The 18,360-nt window shown below is 39.7% G+C and overlaps 1 protein-coding gene across 2 annotated transcripts; it reads right to left on the bottom strand.

Annotated features, from left to right (window-relative positions):
* Positions 1 to 3,264: 3,264 nt before the first annotated feature.
* Positions 3,265 to 18,327, bottom strand: LOC103036196 (PILR alpha associated neural protein). Of its 2 annotated transcripts, XM_049479975.1 has the most exons (5): positions 17,095 to 18,327; positions 15,293 to 15,642; positions 13,228 to 13,306; positions 7,007 to 7,126; positions 3,265 to 4,824 (listed from the first exon to the last, which is right to left on the bottom strand). In XM_049479975.1, the coding sequence occupies exons 1-5, from the start codon at positions 17,103 to 17,105 to the stop codon at positions 4,803 to 4,805; spliced, it is 582 nt and encodes a 193-aa protein (XP_049335932.1). In that variant the 5' UTR covers positions 17,106 to 18,327; the 3' UTR covers positions 3,265 to 4,802. The 2 variants fall into 2 exon arrangements, with proteins under 2 accessions (XP_049335932.1, XP_049335931.1); XM_049479974.1 differs by lacking the exon at positions 13,228 to 13,306.
* Between the last annotated feature and the right edge of the window lie 33 nt (positions 18,328 to 18,360).

Raw genomic sequence — 18,360 nt, 5'->3', positions numbered from 1 at the left:
ATTTTCTGACTTCTGTACTCGGGTTCATCCATCGCATTTTTTCTATCATCATGAAGATCCTCGTTACTCCTCTAATTGCGATATTTATTTACTTATGTTTTTATCACATATCTCACTTTTACAGTCCATATTCAATCCTGTAAACACAGTGTTTCTTCACATCCATTCCTCTGATTCAATCCTCTGCCCCCCCTCCCCTCCTTCTCTCTATAAATAGGAGTGTTAATTTCAGTCTGTGCGATTGAACGTCAGTGTTTCACAGTCTCTCTGAACAGATGGGAGCTGTGAACTCATACAGCTGCACACCTGCCTGTGTGAGATGATGAGGCCCTGTGTGTGTGTGTGTGTTGGTGACAGACCAAGGGTGAAGCGAGGCGTGTTTTACACGCTGAAACTTTCAAACTTTCGCAGCTTGTACGTTTAATTAAAACTACATTTCCCTGGTGTTGCGTGATGTAAATTAGTACTTCACACCAAACCAGCGGTCAGCCAATCAACATGCTGACAGCGTGTCATGTGACGCCGCCCCGGCCACTTTCTCTTAAGGCTGGTTTATTTGCTGGTGACCCATTATGTTAACTAGCTATCTAGTTAATGCGACAGCTGTTAGAACAGCTGCTGGTGTCGTGTTTTTATGCAGCAAGGTTATTCACCGTCTCCTCCTTTGACATCACTTAATTACTGCACAGAGCTCCGAGTCCTTCGGGACCTAAAGGATGAAACCGAATGCAGAATAGGAGGCTGAGATGCGGCAGTAGAGATATGACGTGACCATATGTCCTCTTAACTCTTGCACGTCTTTTTGTAGACCTCTGAAGTCGTGTCCGCATCCTGTAGTCAGAGCCATGCTGTCATAAACATGTTTCTAAAGTCTAAAATGTAGGAAAAGAGCCTACACTGTAAAAAACAAAACTCTTCTCATTATGATCAGGGGATCGCCAGTTTGAATCCCGGTCATGCAGCTTGCCATCTGCTGCCAGAGCCCTGAGAGAGCACGGTTGGGTACAGTACAGTAGATGGTGCTCTTCTCTTTCCTCTCATCACTCTTAGGGTGATGTGGATCAGCATAAGACTGCATCTGTGAGCTGATGTATCAGAACCGCTATTTTGTCCCACCCTTAGAGCTGTTACAGCTGCAAAGAGGGACCGACTACATACTAATGCCTATAGATCTAAAATGGCATTTCATTAAATCTCCAGTAGGTGTAAAGTACTGTATGTGTCGATGTTCCAATACCCTGGTCCATATAGTGTATTGGAGTTATGATGTAATAATGCAATAATGATAATGGCAGTTTCTTCAGTGTCTTCTCCTCAATGCATTCTTCCCACAGAGTGACTTCAGTGTCCCAATCAATACTCCAAAAATCCATAACCACCACTTTTAAAACACCAGGGATATAGTTTTATTGATCGTTTGTTGTACAGTGAACCACAGACAGTATTATTTAAGGCAGTGCTACTCCAATGATATAAAATTACACCACACTAATCTCACGCTATCACAGCTCCAACGTGTAGCTGAACCTTGATTCCATTGAACCAGGTACCAAAGAGCTTCCAAACTCTCGTAAACACAGGACAGTTCGTCTCAAACTGCAAGGCGGATTCCATATAGATCCCACAGAGGAGTATCAGGAAATATCATACAGCTCTTCTGTTCTTGTTTCCATTAAGAGTTTCTGAGAAAGTACCATTCCTTTTCTTCAGTTGAGTCAACAAGTGCTAGTTTTGAGGGTTGAGGACCAAAAACTGCTGTTTAGTAGCATCTTCCCATGTTTTGTGCCATTTGAAATCAGAGCCTTCTTGATAGAAACGTTACATTTGGCTTTAATACTGATTTTTAGGGGCTAAAAATACTGAATAAACAACAAAAAATCTTGACTGACACAGTTCTATAAAGGGAAATATTAGATATGTTATCAGATTGTCCGTTTTCAAACATGAATTGTCAATTGCGATTGTCAGTTCCCAAACGTTAACCACCCGAAACATCTAAATAAGCTAAACTAAATATTACTGCTGCTGGGTTTTTGCAGTTTTGGGCAAGTTTTGGAATGGCACCCGCCATTGGTAAATTTGTAAACTTACTAGCGCTAAGTGCTGCTGTTAACCACATAAAAATACTGGAAATCTAATCTTACTGTAAATAAAGGAAGTGCTTTACTCACCCAAATATAAATTTTTCAGGAGAGAAATGTGTAGATTTACATCCAGCCCTCGTTTAACTTTAAAATAAAGTGTTTTTCTTTAAGAATTACAGTCTTGTTTACTTGAATTAAAAGGGAAACATGGCGGCACCGTTGTTCCTTACTACTGTCGCTTAAAATGCGTCTTATAATCCGGTGCGCCTTATTTAGACCATAATAGACCAACAAAATAGACTTTCATTGATAGTGCACCTTATCTGTAAAATGTCTGTAAAATACTGTACTTATCTTTTAGTAGATATACCTTTAAATTAGTTTTTAAAGATTTCTGTCCACTTTACCTCCCAGAAGAACTTCATCCTGTTTGATTTTGATTCCTTAGATGATGATAGTCCTCATTTTTGGACTGAACTCTGAACTCAAACGCAATAGTTTAAAATGGAAATTAGATCCAATGCTGTAGAATTGCAGTTAGACCAGTCTGTATTCAGCAATGTCTTCTATCTTCCTGCAAAAAACACACGTCTCAATGTCCTCGTCTTCTCCTCAGGTCTTCTCAGGCCGTCATTGGTCCATATCCCGACAGTCGAAACACCATTGTATGATGTATGTTGTATATGTTGTAAGTCCTTAGCGATAAAAAGTCTTAATCAACCTCACTTCCAGGTGCCACGTTCTCCGTGCACGGTTACAGAACCGTGAATAAAACACATCGCTAGGCTTTTTTACATTTGTAATCACTGAAAGTGTTCTCAGCGTCAAGTTTATGGGATTTCAGTGGCAGTAAACATCAGCACAGTCGCTGTTGCCAAGGGTGACACAGCTATATAAAACCCAACAGTCTAGATACAGAGCCGTGAGACAAACGAAAAAATATATAGGCTACATTTATCTCTGCAGTCGTTCTGCGAGTCTTAATAAATGCTACACCACAGCGTCGGAATAACAGAACACACGAGCAACCACAGCGGAACTGAACACCCACATCCACCAACATCCCAGCCACTGTAAACCTGCGATTATGGAAGATTATGGTACAGCTAAAGCAGGCAGGTAGAATTTATCAAGCCTCTGTGATTGGCTGCAATAAACATGGGAAAGTGATGCATGGGTATTTAATTCAGTTCATATTTCAACTAATTCTAAAGGAACTTTATTGTGGTCATCTGATCTTTTTGTTGTATAAAAATATTAATTGTTTGCTCAAATATTAAAAAGAAATTCCAAAACAATAATTGTGATTGGTTGTGCCCTGCTTGCCCCTTTTTAAGTGTAACAGTGCAAACCTATCATAATTAAAAAGAAAAGAACCTGACTCAATTGTGATTCAATTGCACTAATTCAAAGATTTTACCATTATCAATTCTCCTAATATTCAATAATTTTTGCCAATTGTAACCAAAATAGCGTTTAGAAATATATAAAAAACAAGAATTTATCTTAAAAAAAAATGAATCAAAATAATCAATTTGTGAAGAAATCAGACTCATGTCAAATAATTTCCTAAAGAAGATTAATTGAATCAATTGAATGAATCGAATCATGGTGAAATCAGTAAAGCACTGAATCAATTCTTAAATATTTCAATTGACCTAAATTAAATCATGGTGAAATGATTGAAGCACCAATTAAATTCTTGAAGAATCAGTTTGAATCATGGTGAAATCACTAAAGCACTGAATCGGATCTTAAAGAATTGTAACTGAATCAGTTTGAATCACTGTGAATCTGAAACTGTTTTATCAAAAGAGTATTATAATTAAATTTAATTAAATTAAATCACTGAAGCTCTGAATCATTTCCGTACTTCCTTTGGATTAAATCAAATTTAGCATTGATTAGTTTGCTAAGAATCAACCTAAAATGAATCATGAATCATCACTGATTTGATTCCAGAAGAACTGCATCTGAATCAATTTGAATCATTGTGATTCATTGAGTAAATTTGTTCCAACAGAATTCTAATTGATTGGAACTGAATTAAATCAAATTATAGTGAAACCAATAAAGCATTGAGTTGTTTACTATTTACTAAAGAACTGTAAATGAATCAACCTAAAATGAATTATGAATTTACTGAACTCGCTGATTTGATTCCAGACTTAATGAATCTGAATCAATTTGAATCATAGTGAAATCATTAAGTAAATTTGTTCCAACAGAATCATTATTGATTGGAAGTGCATTAAATCAGATTTATACGAAAATAGCACTGAATCATTTACCTAAAGAATTTAAATTGACTGGAATTTAATCATAGAGGAATCAATAAATCATTGAATCATTTTTAAAAAACGCTAATTGAATGAAATCATAGTGAAATCAATGAAGCATTGAATTGAATCGTTGTGAAAGATCAGAGATGTACAGCCTGGAGTGTAAAACTTCAGGAGTCCCGCTGTCCCTCCATGTCCACGTCCGTCCATCTGTCCATCCATCCCTTTGCCTGTCCGTCTGTCTGGATCCCGCAGGTACACACCTGTATCTGTACAGGCAGGTGATCTGCAGGTTTCTGTCTGTAAGTGAGTACTGTGTGCAGGTTCACGTGTCGGCAGGTTGGTTCACGCATTCGTCCTCTCAGGATTCCCTCCACGCCCGGCGGGCACACAGGGACACGGGCACACGCGGGCACGGCTCAGTGCGGTCAGCTCCTCAGAGGTTGACCACAGGAATCCTGCATAAAGAGAACGACAGCAGAACAGTGGAGGAGAGAGAGAGGAGGGGGGGCTGAGTTTATCCTGCGTGAGATTAACTTTAAAATCCCCCCGACTTCAGAAACGAGAGACTTCACTCCTCTACCTCTCCCTCAGTCTCTCTTTCTTTCTCTTTTTATTTATTTATACTTCCCTTCCTTTGTTGTCTTTCTTTCTCCCTGTCTCTGTGTTTCCCTCATTCTATCTTTGCCTACCTCTCTCTTTTTCTGTCTCTCTCTTCATCCATCTATTTTTGTATGTATTGGTTCAGTCTATACTTGCTGGGTGTTTCTGTAATTGGTTCAGTCTGTGTCGGTTCAGTCTGTATTCTTCAGTCTGTACTTTCTGGGTCTGTTATCAGTTCAGTCTGTATTGGTTCAGTCTGTACTTGCTGGGTCTGTAATTAGTTCAGTCTGTATTGTTCAGTCTATACTTTCTGGGTCTGTATTCAGTTCAGTCTGTACTTGCTGGATCTGTAATCTGTTCAGTCTGTATCAGTTTAGTCTGTACTTGCTGGGTCTGAAATCAGGTTAGTCTGTATCGGTTCAGTCTGTACTTACTGGGTCTGAAATCAGTTTAGTCTGTTCAGTCTGTACTTGCTGGGTCTGAAATCAGTTTAGTCTGTATCGGTTAAGTCTTTACTTGCTGGGTCTGAAATCAGTTTAGTCTGTATCAGTTCAGTCTGTACTTGCTGGGTCTGTACTTGGTTTAGTCTGTATCAATATAGTCTGTACTTTCTGGGTCTGTATCAGTTCAGTCTGTACTTGCTGGGTCTGTAATCAGGTTTATCTGTATTGGTTCAGTCTGTACTTGTTGGGTCTGTAATCAGTTTAGTCTGTAATCAGTTCAGTATGTACTTGTTGGGTCTGTATTGGTTCAGTCTAAACTGGCTTTATCTGTTCTGGTTGGGTCTGTAAAATCTAGAGTCTGTATTGGTTAGGTCTGTAATGTTTATGTCTGTTTCATGTCACTGTATCGACTGGGGCTGTAGTGATTAGGTCTGTAATAACTAGGTCTGTACCAGTCTAGTTGGTACTGGTTCTGTTTCTATCAGTTTGACCCATATCAGTTTAGTTTGTATTGGATGAGTCTGTAATCAGTTCAGTCTGTACTGGGTTAGTCTGTATCAGCTGGGTCTGTAGTGATTGGATTTGTACTGATGGTTCTGTTGTTGAATTTGTTCTGTACTGGTTTCATTCAGTGACGAACAACAAAGAAACATTAAACAATAACAGATTATCTCATTCATTCACTCTTTTCCTTACTATTTCCGTCTCTCCTTTTCTTTGTCTTTTTTATTCTTTTCTCCTGCTTTTTCTCTCCTTTCTTTCTAGCGCTTCTTTTTTGTAATTCTCTCTCTCTCTCTCTCTCTCTCTCTCTCTCTCTCTAGTCCTTTTCTCTCTGGTCCTCTCACTCTCGTCTCTCTCCCCAGTTCCTTTTTCTTTTATTTTTTCTCCTGCTCTTTTTTCACCACCCTCTCTCTCTCTCTCTCTCTCTCTCTCTTTCTTCACTATGGGCAGTCAAATCCTCTGCCTCTGAAAACACAAATATGCGCATATTCATGTGCACAAGCTCCAAATCAATACATGCAAATCAGTTTAAAGCAGAAACCATGCGTTTCATTCTCCTTCTCTCTCTCTCTCTCTCCCTCCCTCCCTCTCTCTCTCTCTCATTCTCCCTCCCTCTCTCTCTCTGTCTCTCTCTCCCTCCCTCTCTCTCATTCTCTCTCTCTCTCATTCTATCTCTCTCTCTCATTCTCCCTCCCTCTCTCTCTCTGTCTCTCTCTCCCTCCCTCTCTCTCATTCTCTCTCTCTCTCATTCTATCTCTCTCTCTCATTCTCCCTCCCTCTCTCTCATTCTATCTCTCTCTTCCTCAGTCTTTCTCTCTCTCTCTCTCATTCTTTTACTCTCGCCTCCTCTCTTCCCCTCTCTCTTCCTCAGTCTTCCTCTCTCTCTCTCTCTCTCTCTCTGCATATGCTTGTGTCCCCTTTAATGCACACACTCTTTAGTCTAGTTATCCTTGGATCACACACACACACACACACACACACACACAATAATCATCCTTGCATCCTTGTTCTGTCTTGCAGGCAAACTCATACTACACTCACTGCACACACACACACTGAACACACACACACTGAACACACACACACTCTCTACCTCTCTCTGTCGGGGAAGGAGGGGGTGCTGTGAAGTGTCTGCCTGCTGTCCTCCTGAGCCAGAGAGCGAGGGATGGCGAGCGAGAGAGGAGGAGGACGCTGGGAGAGAGAGCGGTCATAACTGAGAGAGAGAGAGAGAGGGAGGAGGAGGGAGGAGGGAGAAAAGAGAAAAAAACTGGTGAGAAAAACACGACATGGAAAAACATCACGAATATACAGAGAGAGAGAGAGACAGGGGACCCAGAGACAGAGAGTAAGAAGAGGATGTAGAGAGAGATAGAGAGAGCAAAAAAGAAAGAGAGAAAATCTGAGGAGGAATAGAGGGGCAGGGATAGGGAGAAAAAGTGGGACAGAGAGATAGAGACAGAATGAGAGAAAGGGACAGAGACAAACAGAGAGATAGAATGAGATATGACAGACAGAGAGAGAAAAAATGAGAGAGAGGGAAAGGAACACAGAAAGACACAGAATGAGCCAGAAAAAGAAAGAGGGACCGGAACATAGAGAGATAGAGAAAAGAAGAGAGAGAGGGACAGGAACACAGAGAATGAGAGATGACAGAGACAGAGAGAGACAAAATGAGAGAGAGAGAGAGAGAACAGGGACACATAGAGATAGAATGAGAGATGACAGAGACAGAGAGAGACAAAATGAGAGTCAGAGACAGGAACACAGAAAGACACATAATGAGACAGAAAAAGAAAGAGGGACAGAAACACAGAAAGATAGAGACAGAAAGAGGGACACAGAGAGGTAGAAAGAGAGAGAAAGACAGGGACACAGAATGAGAAAGGGACAGAGACAGACAGAATAAGAGATGACAGGGCCATATCTTACACCATGCACAAGGTGTGTTACGATGCTCATTGTTATCTTGCACCCGTCAACAGTCAAGACATTTCTCCCAAAACTTCAAATAAAAATATTCTCATTTAGAGCATTTATTTTTAGCAGAAAATGAGAAATGACTGAAATAACAAAAAAGATGCAGAAAAGACTTCAGACCTCAAATAATGCAAAGAAAACAAGTTCATATTCATAAAGTTAATTTAAGAGTTTAGAAATAATCAATATTTGGTGGAATAACCCTGGGTGGTTTTTAATCACAGTTTTAATTTCATGCATCTTGGCATCATGTTCTCCTCCTCCACCAGTCTTACACACTGCTTTTGGATAACTTTATGCTGCTTTACTCCTAGTGCAAAAATTCAAGCGTTAAGTTCAAGTTCATCATCATCATTAAGTGGTCTCAATTTTTTTTCCAGAGCTGTATATCTTGTTATAAAGAGGACATGGAGAGGGGGCTGTGTTTTTTTCACTGTTTTAGCAGTAGAAGATCCTTTAATATACACATATATTACAGCCACAGTGATAATATAAACACAGGGAATAATATATTGAGGAGTATAATATATTCAGTTAGTTACAGGGTGTGACATGTAATCAGTAGAAGAGGAGAATGTTTGAGGTGAGGTGATGTCTCACATTATCACTGCAGTCCCTGCTGTATATTATTCCTGAATTAAACAGTTAGTAAATTATTTGTTGAACATGTGCGTGCGTATATTTAATATAACAGCAGTAATGCAGGAGAAGTTGTGTGTTGTGTTAATGATAATGGTGATGATAATGCTCTGTTCTCGGTAATGCAAGCGGTAAAACGAGCCCCTGCTAATTATGGGTCCGGGCCTGGTAAAGCGTACGTGCTTTTAGAGACGCTGAGAGCAGGTTAGTGCACTCCGTGTCTTCAGGCAAAAACACTATCATTAGCTAAAGACAGAGAGAGAGAAAGAGAGAGAGAGAGAGAGAGAGAGAGAGAGAGAGAGAGAGAGAGAGAGAAGAGAGAGACTCTGGGCTAATTGCAGGGTTTACATTTGTCAAATTACAGCCAGCAGTCATTATACCAGACGGACTGAGAGCCACAGGTACATTCACACACACACACACACAAGGCAGAGTCATGCTCATGCAATATTCATGGAAAAAACACACACACACACACACACACACACACACACACACAGAGGGTGAGGAGCTCGATCAGGTTCTGCTCGGAGTGAGAGGCAATAAACAGCGGAGGGTTGTTAGGAGAGCAGAAGGCTGGTGCACACAGAATGCATAATGTAGAGAGGAGTGTGTGTGTGTGTGTGTGTGTGTAAGTGTGTGTGCTCCCTCGTTTGATCAGCTCGTCAGCAGAGGCACAACAAATCGCTAGCGACTCAGTTTGATACCCCGATAAGAGAGGCTGCTTGATCTGTGTAAGTAGTAGAAATCTCTGGTGAATCTTCACAAACCAAAACTGACCCTAAAATAAAGATAAACACACAATTCCTACAATTACAATTACAAATTACAATTACAATTAAGCGATAAGATATTCACAAATTCAACTTTTCAATACAGATCAATTACCAATATCAGTTGTAGCCATTTTCCAATTTCCTCGACTTATCACGCCTGACCTGAATAGGCGATATGTGGAAATATGTGTCTGTATGAGCTAATAAAAATTCAAAATATACATCTCTAACTAAAGGCACTGACTCAAATTACTTCATCTATCATATGTAGTGCACTATTGCCTGGTTCACACACCACACAATTTTAACCCAGTTTTTCTTTAGCTTTTAGTCGCTGTTAGTTTTTTGTTGATCACCGACAAATATTCTCTACTCAGAGGCAAATCATGGATCTCTCGGCGCTGACTGATCGCATGCTAGATATCTGACCCAGTCGGCAACTGGGAGTCAGGAGAAGCGGCTACCAACAGCCAATGGAGTCACAGAAAAAAAGAGAGAGAGAGAGAGAGAAAGAAAGAGAGAGAGAACCACTGTTTTCAGAACTCTCCACCTTTTCTATATCAGAGCTGTTAATAAAAAGACTCTGACCACTTTCTGTCCTTTTGTTATAACAGTAAATGAGTGTTAAATGGAAATAAATTCAGTTTATCATGTCAGTCAGGTTATTTCTGTTTTTAGTTGTTTGTTTTTTTGACGTGATAAAAGCACAAGAATCATCAAGGGAACACAGAACAGAAACAAAGGGGCTACAGTAAACAGGAAACACTTGGGGACAGGTAATGAGGGGGCGGAGTTACATATTAACACAGGTGGGAGCACTGAAGACACCTGCAAAAAGAAAGGAATGGCTAGGAAAACAGACAAAGATAAAAAGGAAGCTCTGTTTCTTCCTGTAGATGGAATATTTGGATGATATGGGAAAAAATATGGGAAAAATATATATTTTTTTTGACATCACAAGTGATGACTTTTTAAGCTGTTTTAAGCTGTTTGAGTGAATCAATTATACACTGCTGATGATCACAGAGACCATTATTAATATCGTATTATTAATAATAATGAAAATAATAAGAATAATAATAATAAGACTTCTCCTGGGTCGCTAATACTAAAAATACTACTTTTAAATCACTGACTTCTGGTACAATCTCAAAATTTTTTTTTTTTTTTTTTTTTAAATAAAGTAATATATATTGCAGAAAAAAATACTGCAACATTTTATTTTACCCAACATAACGCCGGCCTGCAGTCGTGAACAGAATCCAGAGATTGCCATGACTACAACACGAATATAGCTATTTTATTTACTATCCAAGCCCACCACTGAATCTACCACCAGCGTGATGCATGTACTGTTTCTACTGACTGTTGTATATAATGCTGATAATGGTGAAACATTTTCTTTAGGGATTATTTTGTCTTTCTTCTGCATTCATAATTGGATTTAAACCATAGGCTGTTCCACCACAAGCTTATCTCAACTCCAGCACTAAACAAGGTCTCAAGCATCAGTGAGAAGAATATTCACAGTCATTTAATAGCATTAAGTGTAATAGCTTTCTGTGAGGAGCTGATAGAAGCTTTATACTCTCTCGAGTTGCTTTGAGTCAGCAAGTTTCTCTAACTGTGTTTCAGACTAAACCCACTCCCAATGACTGTTTAACAACTTAAGCATTTAAAAATATGCAGATAACAAAGCAACAAACAAACCAAATAATATAATCAGGAGGAAGATCAACAGGATGATCACAAGCCATCAAACCACCAAACTGAACTGTTTGATTAAAGTTTTGCACCAGGAGTAAAGCAGCATAAAGTTATCCAAAAGCAGTGTGTAAGACTGGTGGAGGAGAACATGATGCCAAGATGCATGAAATTAAAACTGTGATTAAAAACCAACCAGGGTTATTCCACCAAATATTGATTTCTGAACTCTTAAAACTTTATGAAAGATGATCAGTTTTGAACATCTCTGCTGGATTTTCTCAGTCAGCTTTATGAGGTAGAGTCTCCTGGAATTCAGGCTTTCAGTTAACAGCTGTGCTGAACTCATCAAGAGTTAATTACTTGAATTTCTTGCCTCTTAATAAAGTGTTTGAGAGCATCAGTTAAAGTAAAGTAGTGAAGAGGTAGAGTTAAAGATATACAGTGAATAGTGAATATTAGAGTAACTACTCAACTAAGTAAATAAAAAAATACTTTAGAAATGAATGGAAAGTGCAGTCACAAAGACCATCAAAGACTTAATGATGAAACTGGCTCTCATCAGGACCACCACAGGAAAAAGAAAAAGGAGACCAATAGTAACAGCACCCTATATACCCTATGTACTTTTCCCGTCGTTACGGTAGCAAAGACAAACTGATGCGCCCTTAATCAAGATTTGCGGTGTCTGGTTGATGGCTCGCCTATAGATCACTAAACTAGAGTTTAAAAGCTGACATAAGTAAAGAATGTGAAATTTAATTTTAAACTTGAAATATTTTATGAGGTAAGTCAGAAATTTTTATTTAATTAAAAATGAATTTTTAGGGTTTTGAACTTTTGAATGATTGTTTTAAAACTTCAGTTATTTTGAAATTATATCTTCGCCTCACAAGTCCAGAACACAACAAAACATTGTTAAACATATTTCAAGCTTATAAAAACTTAAATATAAATATAAATTAAAACATACAAATGCAGATTGTGAGTCAGCTCATAAGCTCCATAAATATTAGACTTTTGTTCAGACGGATGAATGTAAGAGTTGCAGGGGACAATACGCCCCCTCAACTTTTAGATGTGCTCTATAAAGTCCTGAGGCAGAAACCAGTCAAAACAATTTCTAAAAACAGTCCCAGCTGCTGGTCATTCCACATCATTAAACTGACACATGAAGCTCTGGTGAATCAGCAGAGCTCTGACAACAATACTGCCTTTAACTCCACCTCCCAATCTCGTACTTATGACTTTAGAGCTCGTAAATACGATGTGATTTCTGTTCAAGTGTTTTTGGTTGAAAACACCCTGATAAATGCTTTCTTTCTGTTTAATTCAGGTCAAATACTGCCCAAATACTTTAACAAATTGAAATCATCTGGAATATAATCAAGAGGAAGATGGATGATCACAAACCATCAAACCACCAAACTGAACTGCTTGAATTTTTGCACCAGGAGTAAAGCAGCATAAAGTTATCCAAAAGCAGTGTGTAAGACTGGTGGAGGAGAACATGATGCCAAGATGCATGAAAAATAAAACTGTGATTAAAAACCAACCAGGGTTATTCCACCACATTTTACTCAAATATAAACCTATAAATAGCACAATCAGAGAAACTGATTCAGAAACTGAAGTGCTCTCTTCATTTTGTGTGGAATGCTACCTATCTGTATGGGAAAGATTATCGCAGAACACCATTAGGAACCTCTACAACGCCACGTTCTGCTACACATTCATTCTAAGAATGCAGAACCGTAGTTACCCATATCAGTCTAAATACATACTGATTTATTTCTCCTGATAAGCTTTATTTTCCTTTCCAACAGCATCACAATCTGACACTTCCTTCTGGGTGCAACTTTTATTTTTTGAGGCTGAGCGTATATATCTTAAAATCAAACAGTAGACTGGAAAAACCAGGCCTCCAGCTTTCCTCGACATGATTCAGATTAAAGCTTCTCAATAAATAAAACACAGCGAAGAGCTCGAACAACTAACATCACTGCTGCTGCTGCAGCTAACCGTCTCACAGAGCTGTGAAAGTCCCTCCGTAATGCATCCGCTGAGAGATAACAGCAGGGAAATCTGGCGTGTGAACCCTGGCATTATCAGACTCGAGCGTACACACACACACACACACATTCACATATTATAAAGGCAGTGTGTGGGGACGTGCGGCGGTGCAGTGAGGACAGATTAAGTGCCGAAGCCGCCTCACCAGAGTTTGGCTGAGATGATGACCACCGAGAGAATCAGCAGAGACGAGATAGTCACGGTCACATAGAACTGAGGATCCACTGCAGAAAGAGAGAAAGAAAAGGAAGGAAGGAGAAGAGAAAAGAGAGAAAAGAGAGAGAGAGGGGATAAAAACGGATTGGGAAAATAAATAAAGGTGACAGGGAAATGAAGAAAAAAAGACACACCGCACAAAAGGACGGGGAAGGCAGTCTCCAGCTGAGAAAAATGGAAGTACTGAGTGAACACAATCCAGAGCGGCTGGAGGATGAAAAGAAGCTGAGAACTGAGGAAGAGATAAAAGTAGCTACAGCTTCACCAGCAGCCGAAACGCTTCAGCTGAATATTTTAGAGCAATATCTTGACCAAACACAAACAGGGCCTGAGTGTGAAAGAAAAACGCAGTCGGTTTGTGAGTTGCTAATATCTGGAAATTTCCTTTCATTTATTATTAGAAACGTATTATTAGTCATGCATCGTGAGCGTAAATATATCCAATGGTTAAATTTCCATTATGGCCCTACATTGGGGTTAAACAAGGGCCCCATCCGGAGGGTCCTTTGTGATTTTATTCCTGTCCAGAACGATTATGTACGTGTTTTTCCCGGACAACATCTGAGAAGAAAATTACATGCTGAATTATCTACTGTTTTTTGCTAAACTCTTTTCTTCGTGATCCTCCGGTAATTTTAGTCCTGTCCGGACGCACATCTCTGAGTTTCGTCTCCTCACGTTTAATAAAATAGCTATTTGTCCACTGACGTGCACCATAATTACACACAGGCGTTTCCACGGCGATCCACGTACTGTAAAAACACAACAGCGAGTGGAAATGGAGGAGCTACTAAACACTGCGATGTCATGTAACCAAGAAAAAAGCCTAAAACTCACTGGTCCTCCTGTTTTTTCGATTGCAGTTCAGATGCAGAAGTTTTATTACTGAGTAGAAGTGTGGAATATTTTTAAAACCGTTCCCCTGAGAAATTAATCCGATTTGGGAAAAATAAAGATCTATAAAACGAAGCCAAAAACGACTGAATGAATGAAAGAGACTAAACAGTAGAAACTACTGTAGATGTTGAGGCAGGCTTGCTTACTCATTCTTTAGACCCGCCCCCTTCTCCTAGAACTATTTCTAACTATTATTAGCAACTTTAGCTTAGCATTGTGAGCATAAGAACAGAAATATTTCCAATGGTAAAAGACACAAATGCACACAATTTACCAACAATTTGTCCGTTTAGTTCCATGATGGCCCTACATATATGGATCAGGGTTGGTGATTGGACCAGGAGGGGTTAAACAAGGGCCCCATGAGGATTGTAAATTACATATGGAGCCTAGATGGGACCATGTGGGATTAAGGTGGGCTGTAGTAATGATGAAGGGTTCAATTGGGAAGCTCCACTCTATATAAAGACTTTAGAAATTCGAGTTAGAATGTCTCAGAGTTGTGGTTGTTTGATATTATCTTTACTCTAGTTTGTTTTAAGTTTTTATCTGTAAGATGTGCCACTTTTGTATGATGTTTCTCAAGATTGGACATTACTTTCTGCAAGGTTTTTTAATCAAACATTAAAAAAAAGATTAAATGTTAACCTCCATATTTTCTGACTGCTAACAGCTGAAATTAGTAATTTAAATGCTTTAAATTAAAATGCACAATTAAATAAGTTAGAAATGTATACGTTCCCATTGTCAAGAATGCAGCATGAACCTAAGTTCAAGAACCAGAGTTCTTTTGGTGGAAAAGCTCAGTATGAGAACCTGTTTCTGATGACATATCTTGAAGGTGGGCGGGGCTTCTAAAAAACTACAATTCCTTTATGGCAGATCCTTGTGTGCAAGAATGTTGTTTGCTTAAAAACAAACTTATATCACACAAAAATCCTCCAAACCTCCACCCTAAAGTAACTTGTAACTTATCCAAATCTCCTCCCAACTTTAAGATTTATTTGGACTCATCCATATAGGAGACTTAGTGAAACAAAAGCATTATGGGAATTGGAGTTCTATGATAAACCAGCCCTTTGCTCCAGATGCCCCACCTTCTTCTGGTTCCTTTTCCTGCGCCTCCTCCTCCGGCTCCTCCCCCGAGTCTCTGGCTTCGATGGACAGCGGTTGCTGCTGGGTCTGGTTGGTGGGCGTGTTCCAGTGGTGTGGCCACGCCTCAGGTGTGGCTGCTTTGGCTCCCTCTGTTTCCTGGCTGGAGAGCAGGTGATGCGTCTCGTCCTCCAGGGGTTGCGTAGGACCCCAGTCTACGGCCCATAGAGGAGTGGGCGTGGCCTGGGCAGTGACTGACAACTGCATGTGCTCCGCCCCTTCCTGGCAGCAGGTGGGGCAGGTAACCACAGCTACCAGCAGGAGGTACCAGAGAGGGGTCGGCCCAGAGATGGAGCTGAGAGGAACGGAAGGAAGGATGGAAGAAGAGGAAGACCATAAAAGAAGTAAAGAAAGAAGGACAGAAGCAAAAAACAGTGAGAGAGGAAAAAAGAAAGGAACAAGAGATTTAGAGAAAAAGAAGAAAAGGATGAGAGGGATGAAAAGAAAAGAATACACGAAAAAAAGAAGAGATGACAGAAAGGAAACAAAGAACGAAATAAAAAAGAGAAAGAAAGGAATAAAGAAGGAGTAATAAAAAGAGAAAGAAAGGAATTAACATAGAAACATAGAACATAGAAAGGTAAAGAGGATAAGGAAGGGAAGTGCAAGAAAGAAATAAAGGAAAGAAGGATAAATTGTTAAAATTTTAACAAAAAATAATTAAGGAAGGAAAAGAGGAAGGCAGGAAAAAAGAATGAATGAAAGCAGGAATAGAGGGAGGAAAAATAAAAGGTTGTAGAAGAAAAGAAGTGAAAAGTGACGGATATGTTAAAGATAAAGCTGCTGTTCATCTTTAATTCACTCTGTAATTCAACGTCTGCAATCTCAACGAGTGATTGAATGAATGAGTTGACAATCGAGTGAACGAATGACTGAATGAGTGAGTAAACAAATGAATGAGAGAGCGAGTGAATGAGTGAGTCAATAAGTGAACAAGTAACAGACTGAGAGAACGAGTGAGGAAGTGAATGAATGAGGAAGCAATTGTGTGTTTGAATTAAAAAACCATCAAGAGAGTAACTAAATAAATTATACAAGAGAATGAATGAGTAAATGACAATGAGTGAGTTAATGAGTGAACGATTCACTAAATGAGCGAGTGAATGACTCACTGAGTGAACAATTGAGCGAATGACTCACTGAGTGAACAATTGAGTGAAGGAGTGAACAATTGAGTGAATGACTCACTGAGTGAACAATTGAGCGAATGACTCACTGAGTGAACAATTGAGTGAAGGAGTGAACAATTGAGTGAATGACTCACTGAGTGAACAATTGAGTGAATGAGTGAGTAAAGGACTCACTGATTGAACAACTCATTGAGTAAACAACTGAGTAAATGAGTGAATGAGTGAACAACTCACTAAGTGAACAATTGAGTGTATGAGTGAGTGAGTGGCCGACTCACCGAGTGAACAAATGAGTGAGTGAAAGACTCACTGAGTGAACAATTGAGTGAATGAGTGAGTGAACAACTCACTGAATAAGTAAGTAAATGACTCACTGAGTGAACAACTGAGTAAATAGGTGAGTGAGTGAATGGAGTGAGTAAACAATTGAGTGATGGAGTGAGTGAACGACTCCCTGAGTGGGTAAAAAAAGACTAAATGATTAACTAAATGAATAAGTGAATGAATGACTGAATGAATCAGTTATCAAATGGTTTAACAAGTGAGTAAACACGTGAGTGAATGAGTGAGCATGTTAAATCCTTCTCTCTCTCTCTCTCTCTCTTTCTTGTTCTTACCATCGCTCCATTGCTTCACTCTGTTCACTGCCTCCCTGCTCCTCCGTTCATTTCCTTTCAGGGGGAGGGTGAGGGGGGTCTCAATCCCGATACTTCAACTGAAGGACTATAATCATATGGCTGGAGAGTGGAGAGAGATCCCACCACACACACACACACACACACAAACACACACACTAACTAAAACTATATATACATAATAAATATATATCAATTCATAAGTATAAATACTTCACAGCCATGCATAACATTAAACACCCTCAAAACACTACGTACAGTTTTATACTGTACTGTTACTTAAGTGCATGCTGTGTGCAATCAAACCACCCATTCTAACAGCTCACTACACACACATACACTTATACACACACACACACACACTTAAACACACACACCTGTGGATGGATCCAGTGTATATAAATCCAGTTCCCGACCCAGGCAATAGCTCAAGTGCTGGAGCCAATAACACTACTAACACTGTTATCAACAGAACAACATCTGACATATGAATTAAAGAGAAACACACACACACTCTTAACACACATATATATATACACACACACACACGCATCTGGAGACCGCTATCAGTCCACATGCCTACCTCTCCGGCGCTGATGGAGGGAGTGAGTGAGAGTGAACGAGAGAGAGAGAGACACAGAGAGAGACACAGAGAGAGAGAGAGAGAGAGAGAGAGAGGGAGAGAGAAAGCATTGGTTGCGTAGCGACAGAGACAGAGAAACTGAGCGAGGGGAGCGTGTGCATGTGAGAGAGAGAGAGAGAGAGAGAGAGAGAAAGAGAGAGAGAGGGAGCGCGAGAGAGAGTGTGAGAGAGTGTTAGCAGTAAGGGGAGGGGTGTTCCTGTACGAGAGAGATTTAAATGCTAATTATGCTTTTTTAACTGGTTCAATTAAACGGAACAGAAGAGGGAGGAAAAACGGAAGCGGATTTTGAAGACAGAAATAGTTTTCTGAGATGAAGAAGGAGAAATGACTTAACCTGAAAAGGGGATGAACGAGAGAGGGAGAGAGGGAGGGAGGGAGGGACTGGGATGAGAGAAAAGTATTCAGCTTCCCAAAAAAAAAAAAGGAAAGACAGACAGACAGAGAGACAGAGAGAGAGACAGACAGGGCGAATGGAACAGGCCCCCCAAAAAAATCAATATGCATTAATTTCAAAGCTGGCCGACCACACAGCGTGATGATGAAGAAGAAGAAGAAGAGAGCTGTGGATATTAATAGACAGAAACGGCGGCCGTGATAAATAATTA

Source organism: Astyanax mexicanus, chromosome 6 (genome assembly GCF_023375975.1).
Source record: "Astyanax mexicanus isolate ESR-SI-001 chromosome 6, AstMex3_surface, whole genome shotgun sequence".
Classification (NCBI taxonomy): domain Eukaryota; kingdom Metazoa; phylum Chordata; class Actinopteri; order Characiformes; family Acestrorhamphidae; genus Astyanax; species Astyanax mexicanus.
The sequence above is the reverse complement of the archived record's forward strand: the minus strand, read 5'-3'. Positions and strand labels throughout refer to the sequence as shown.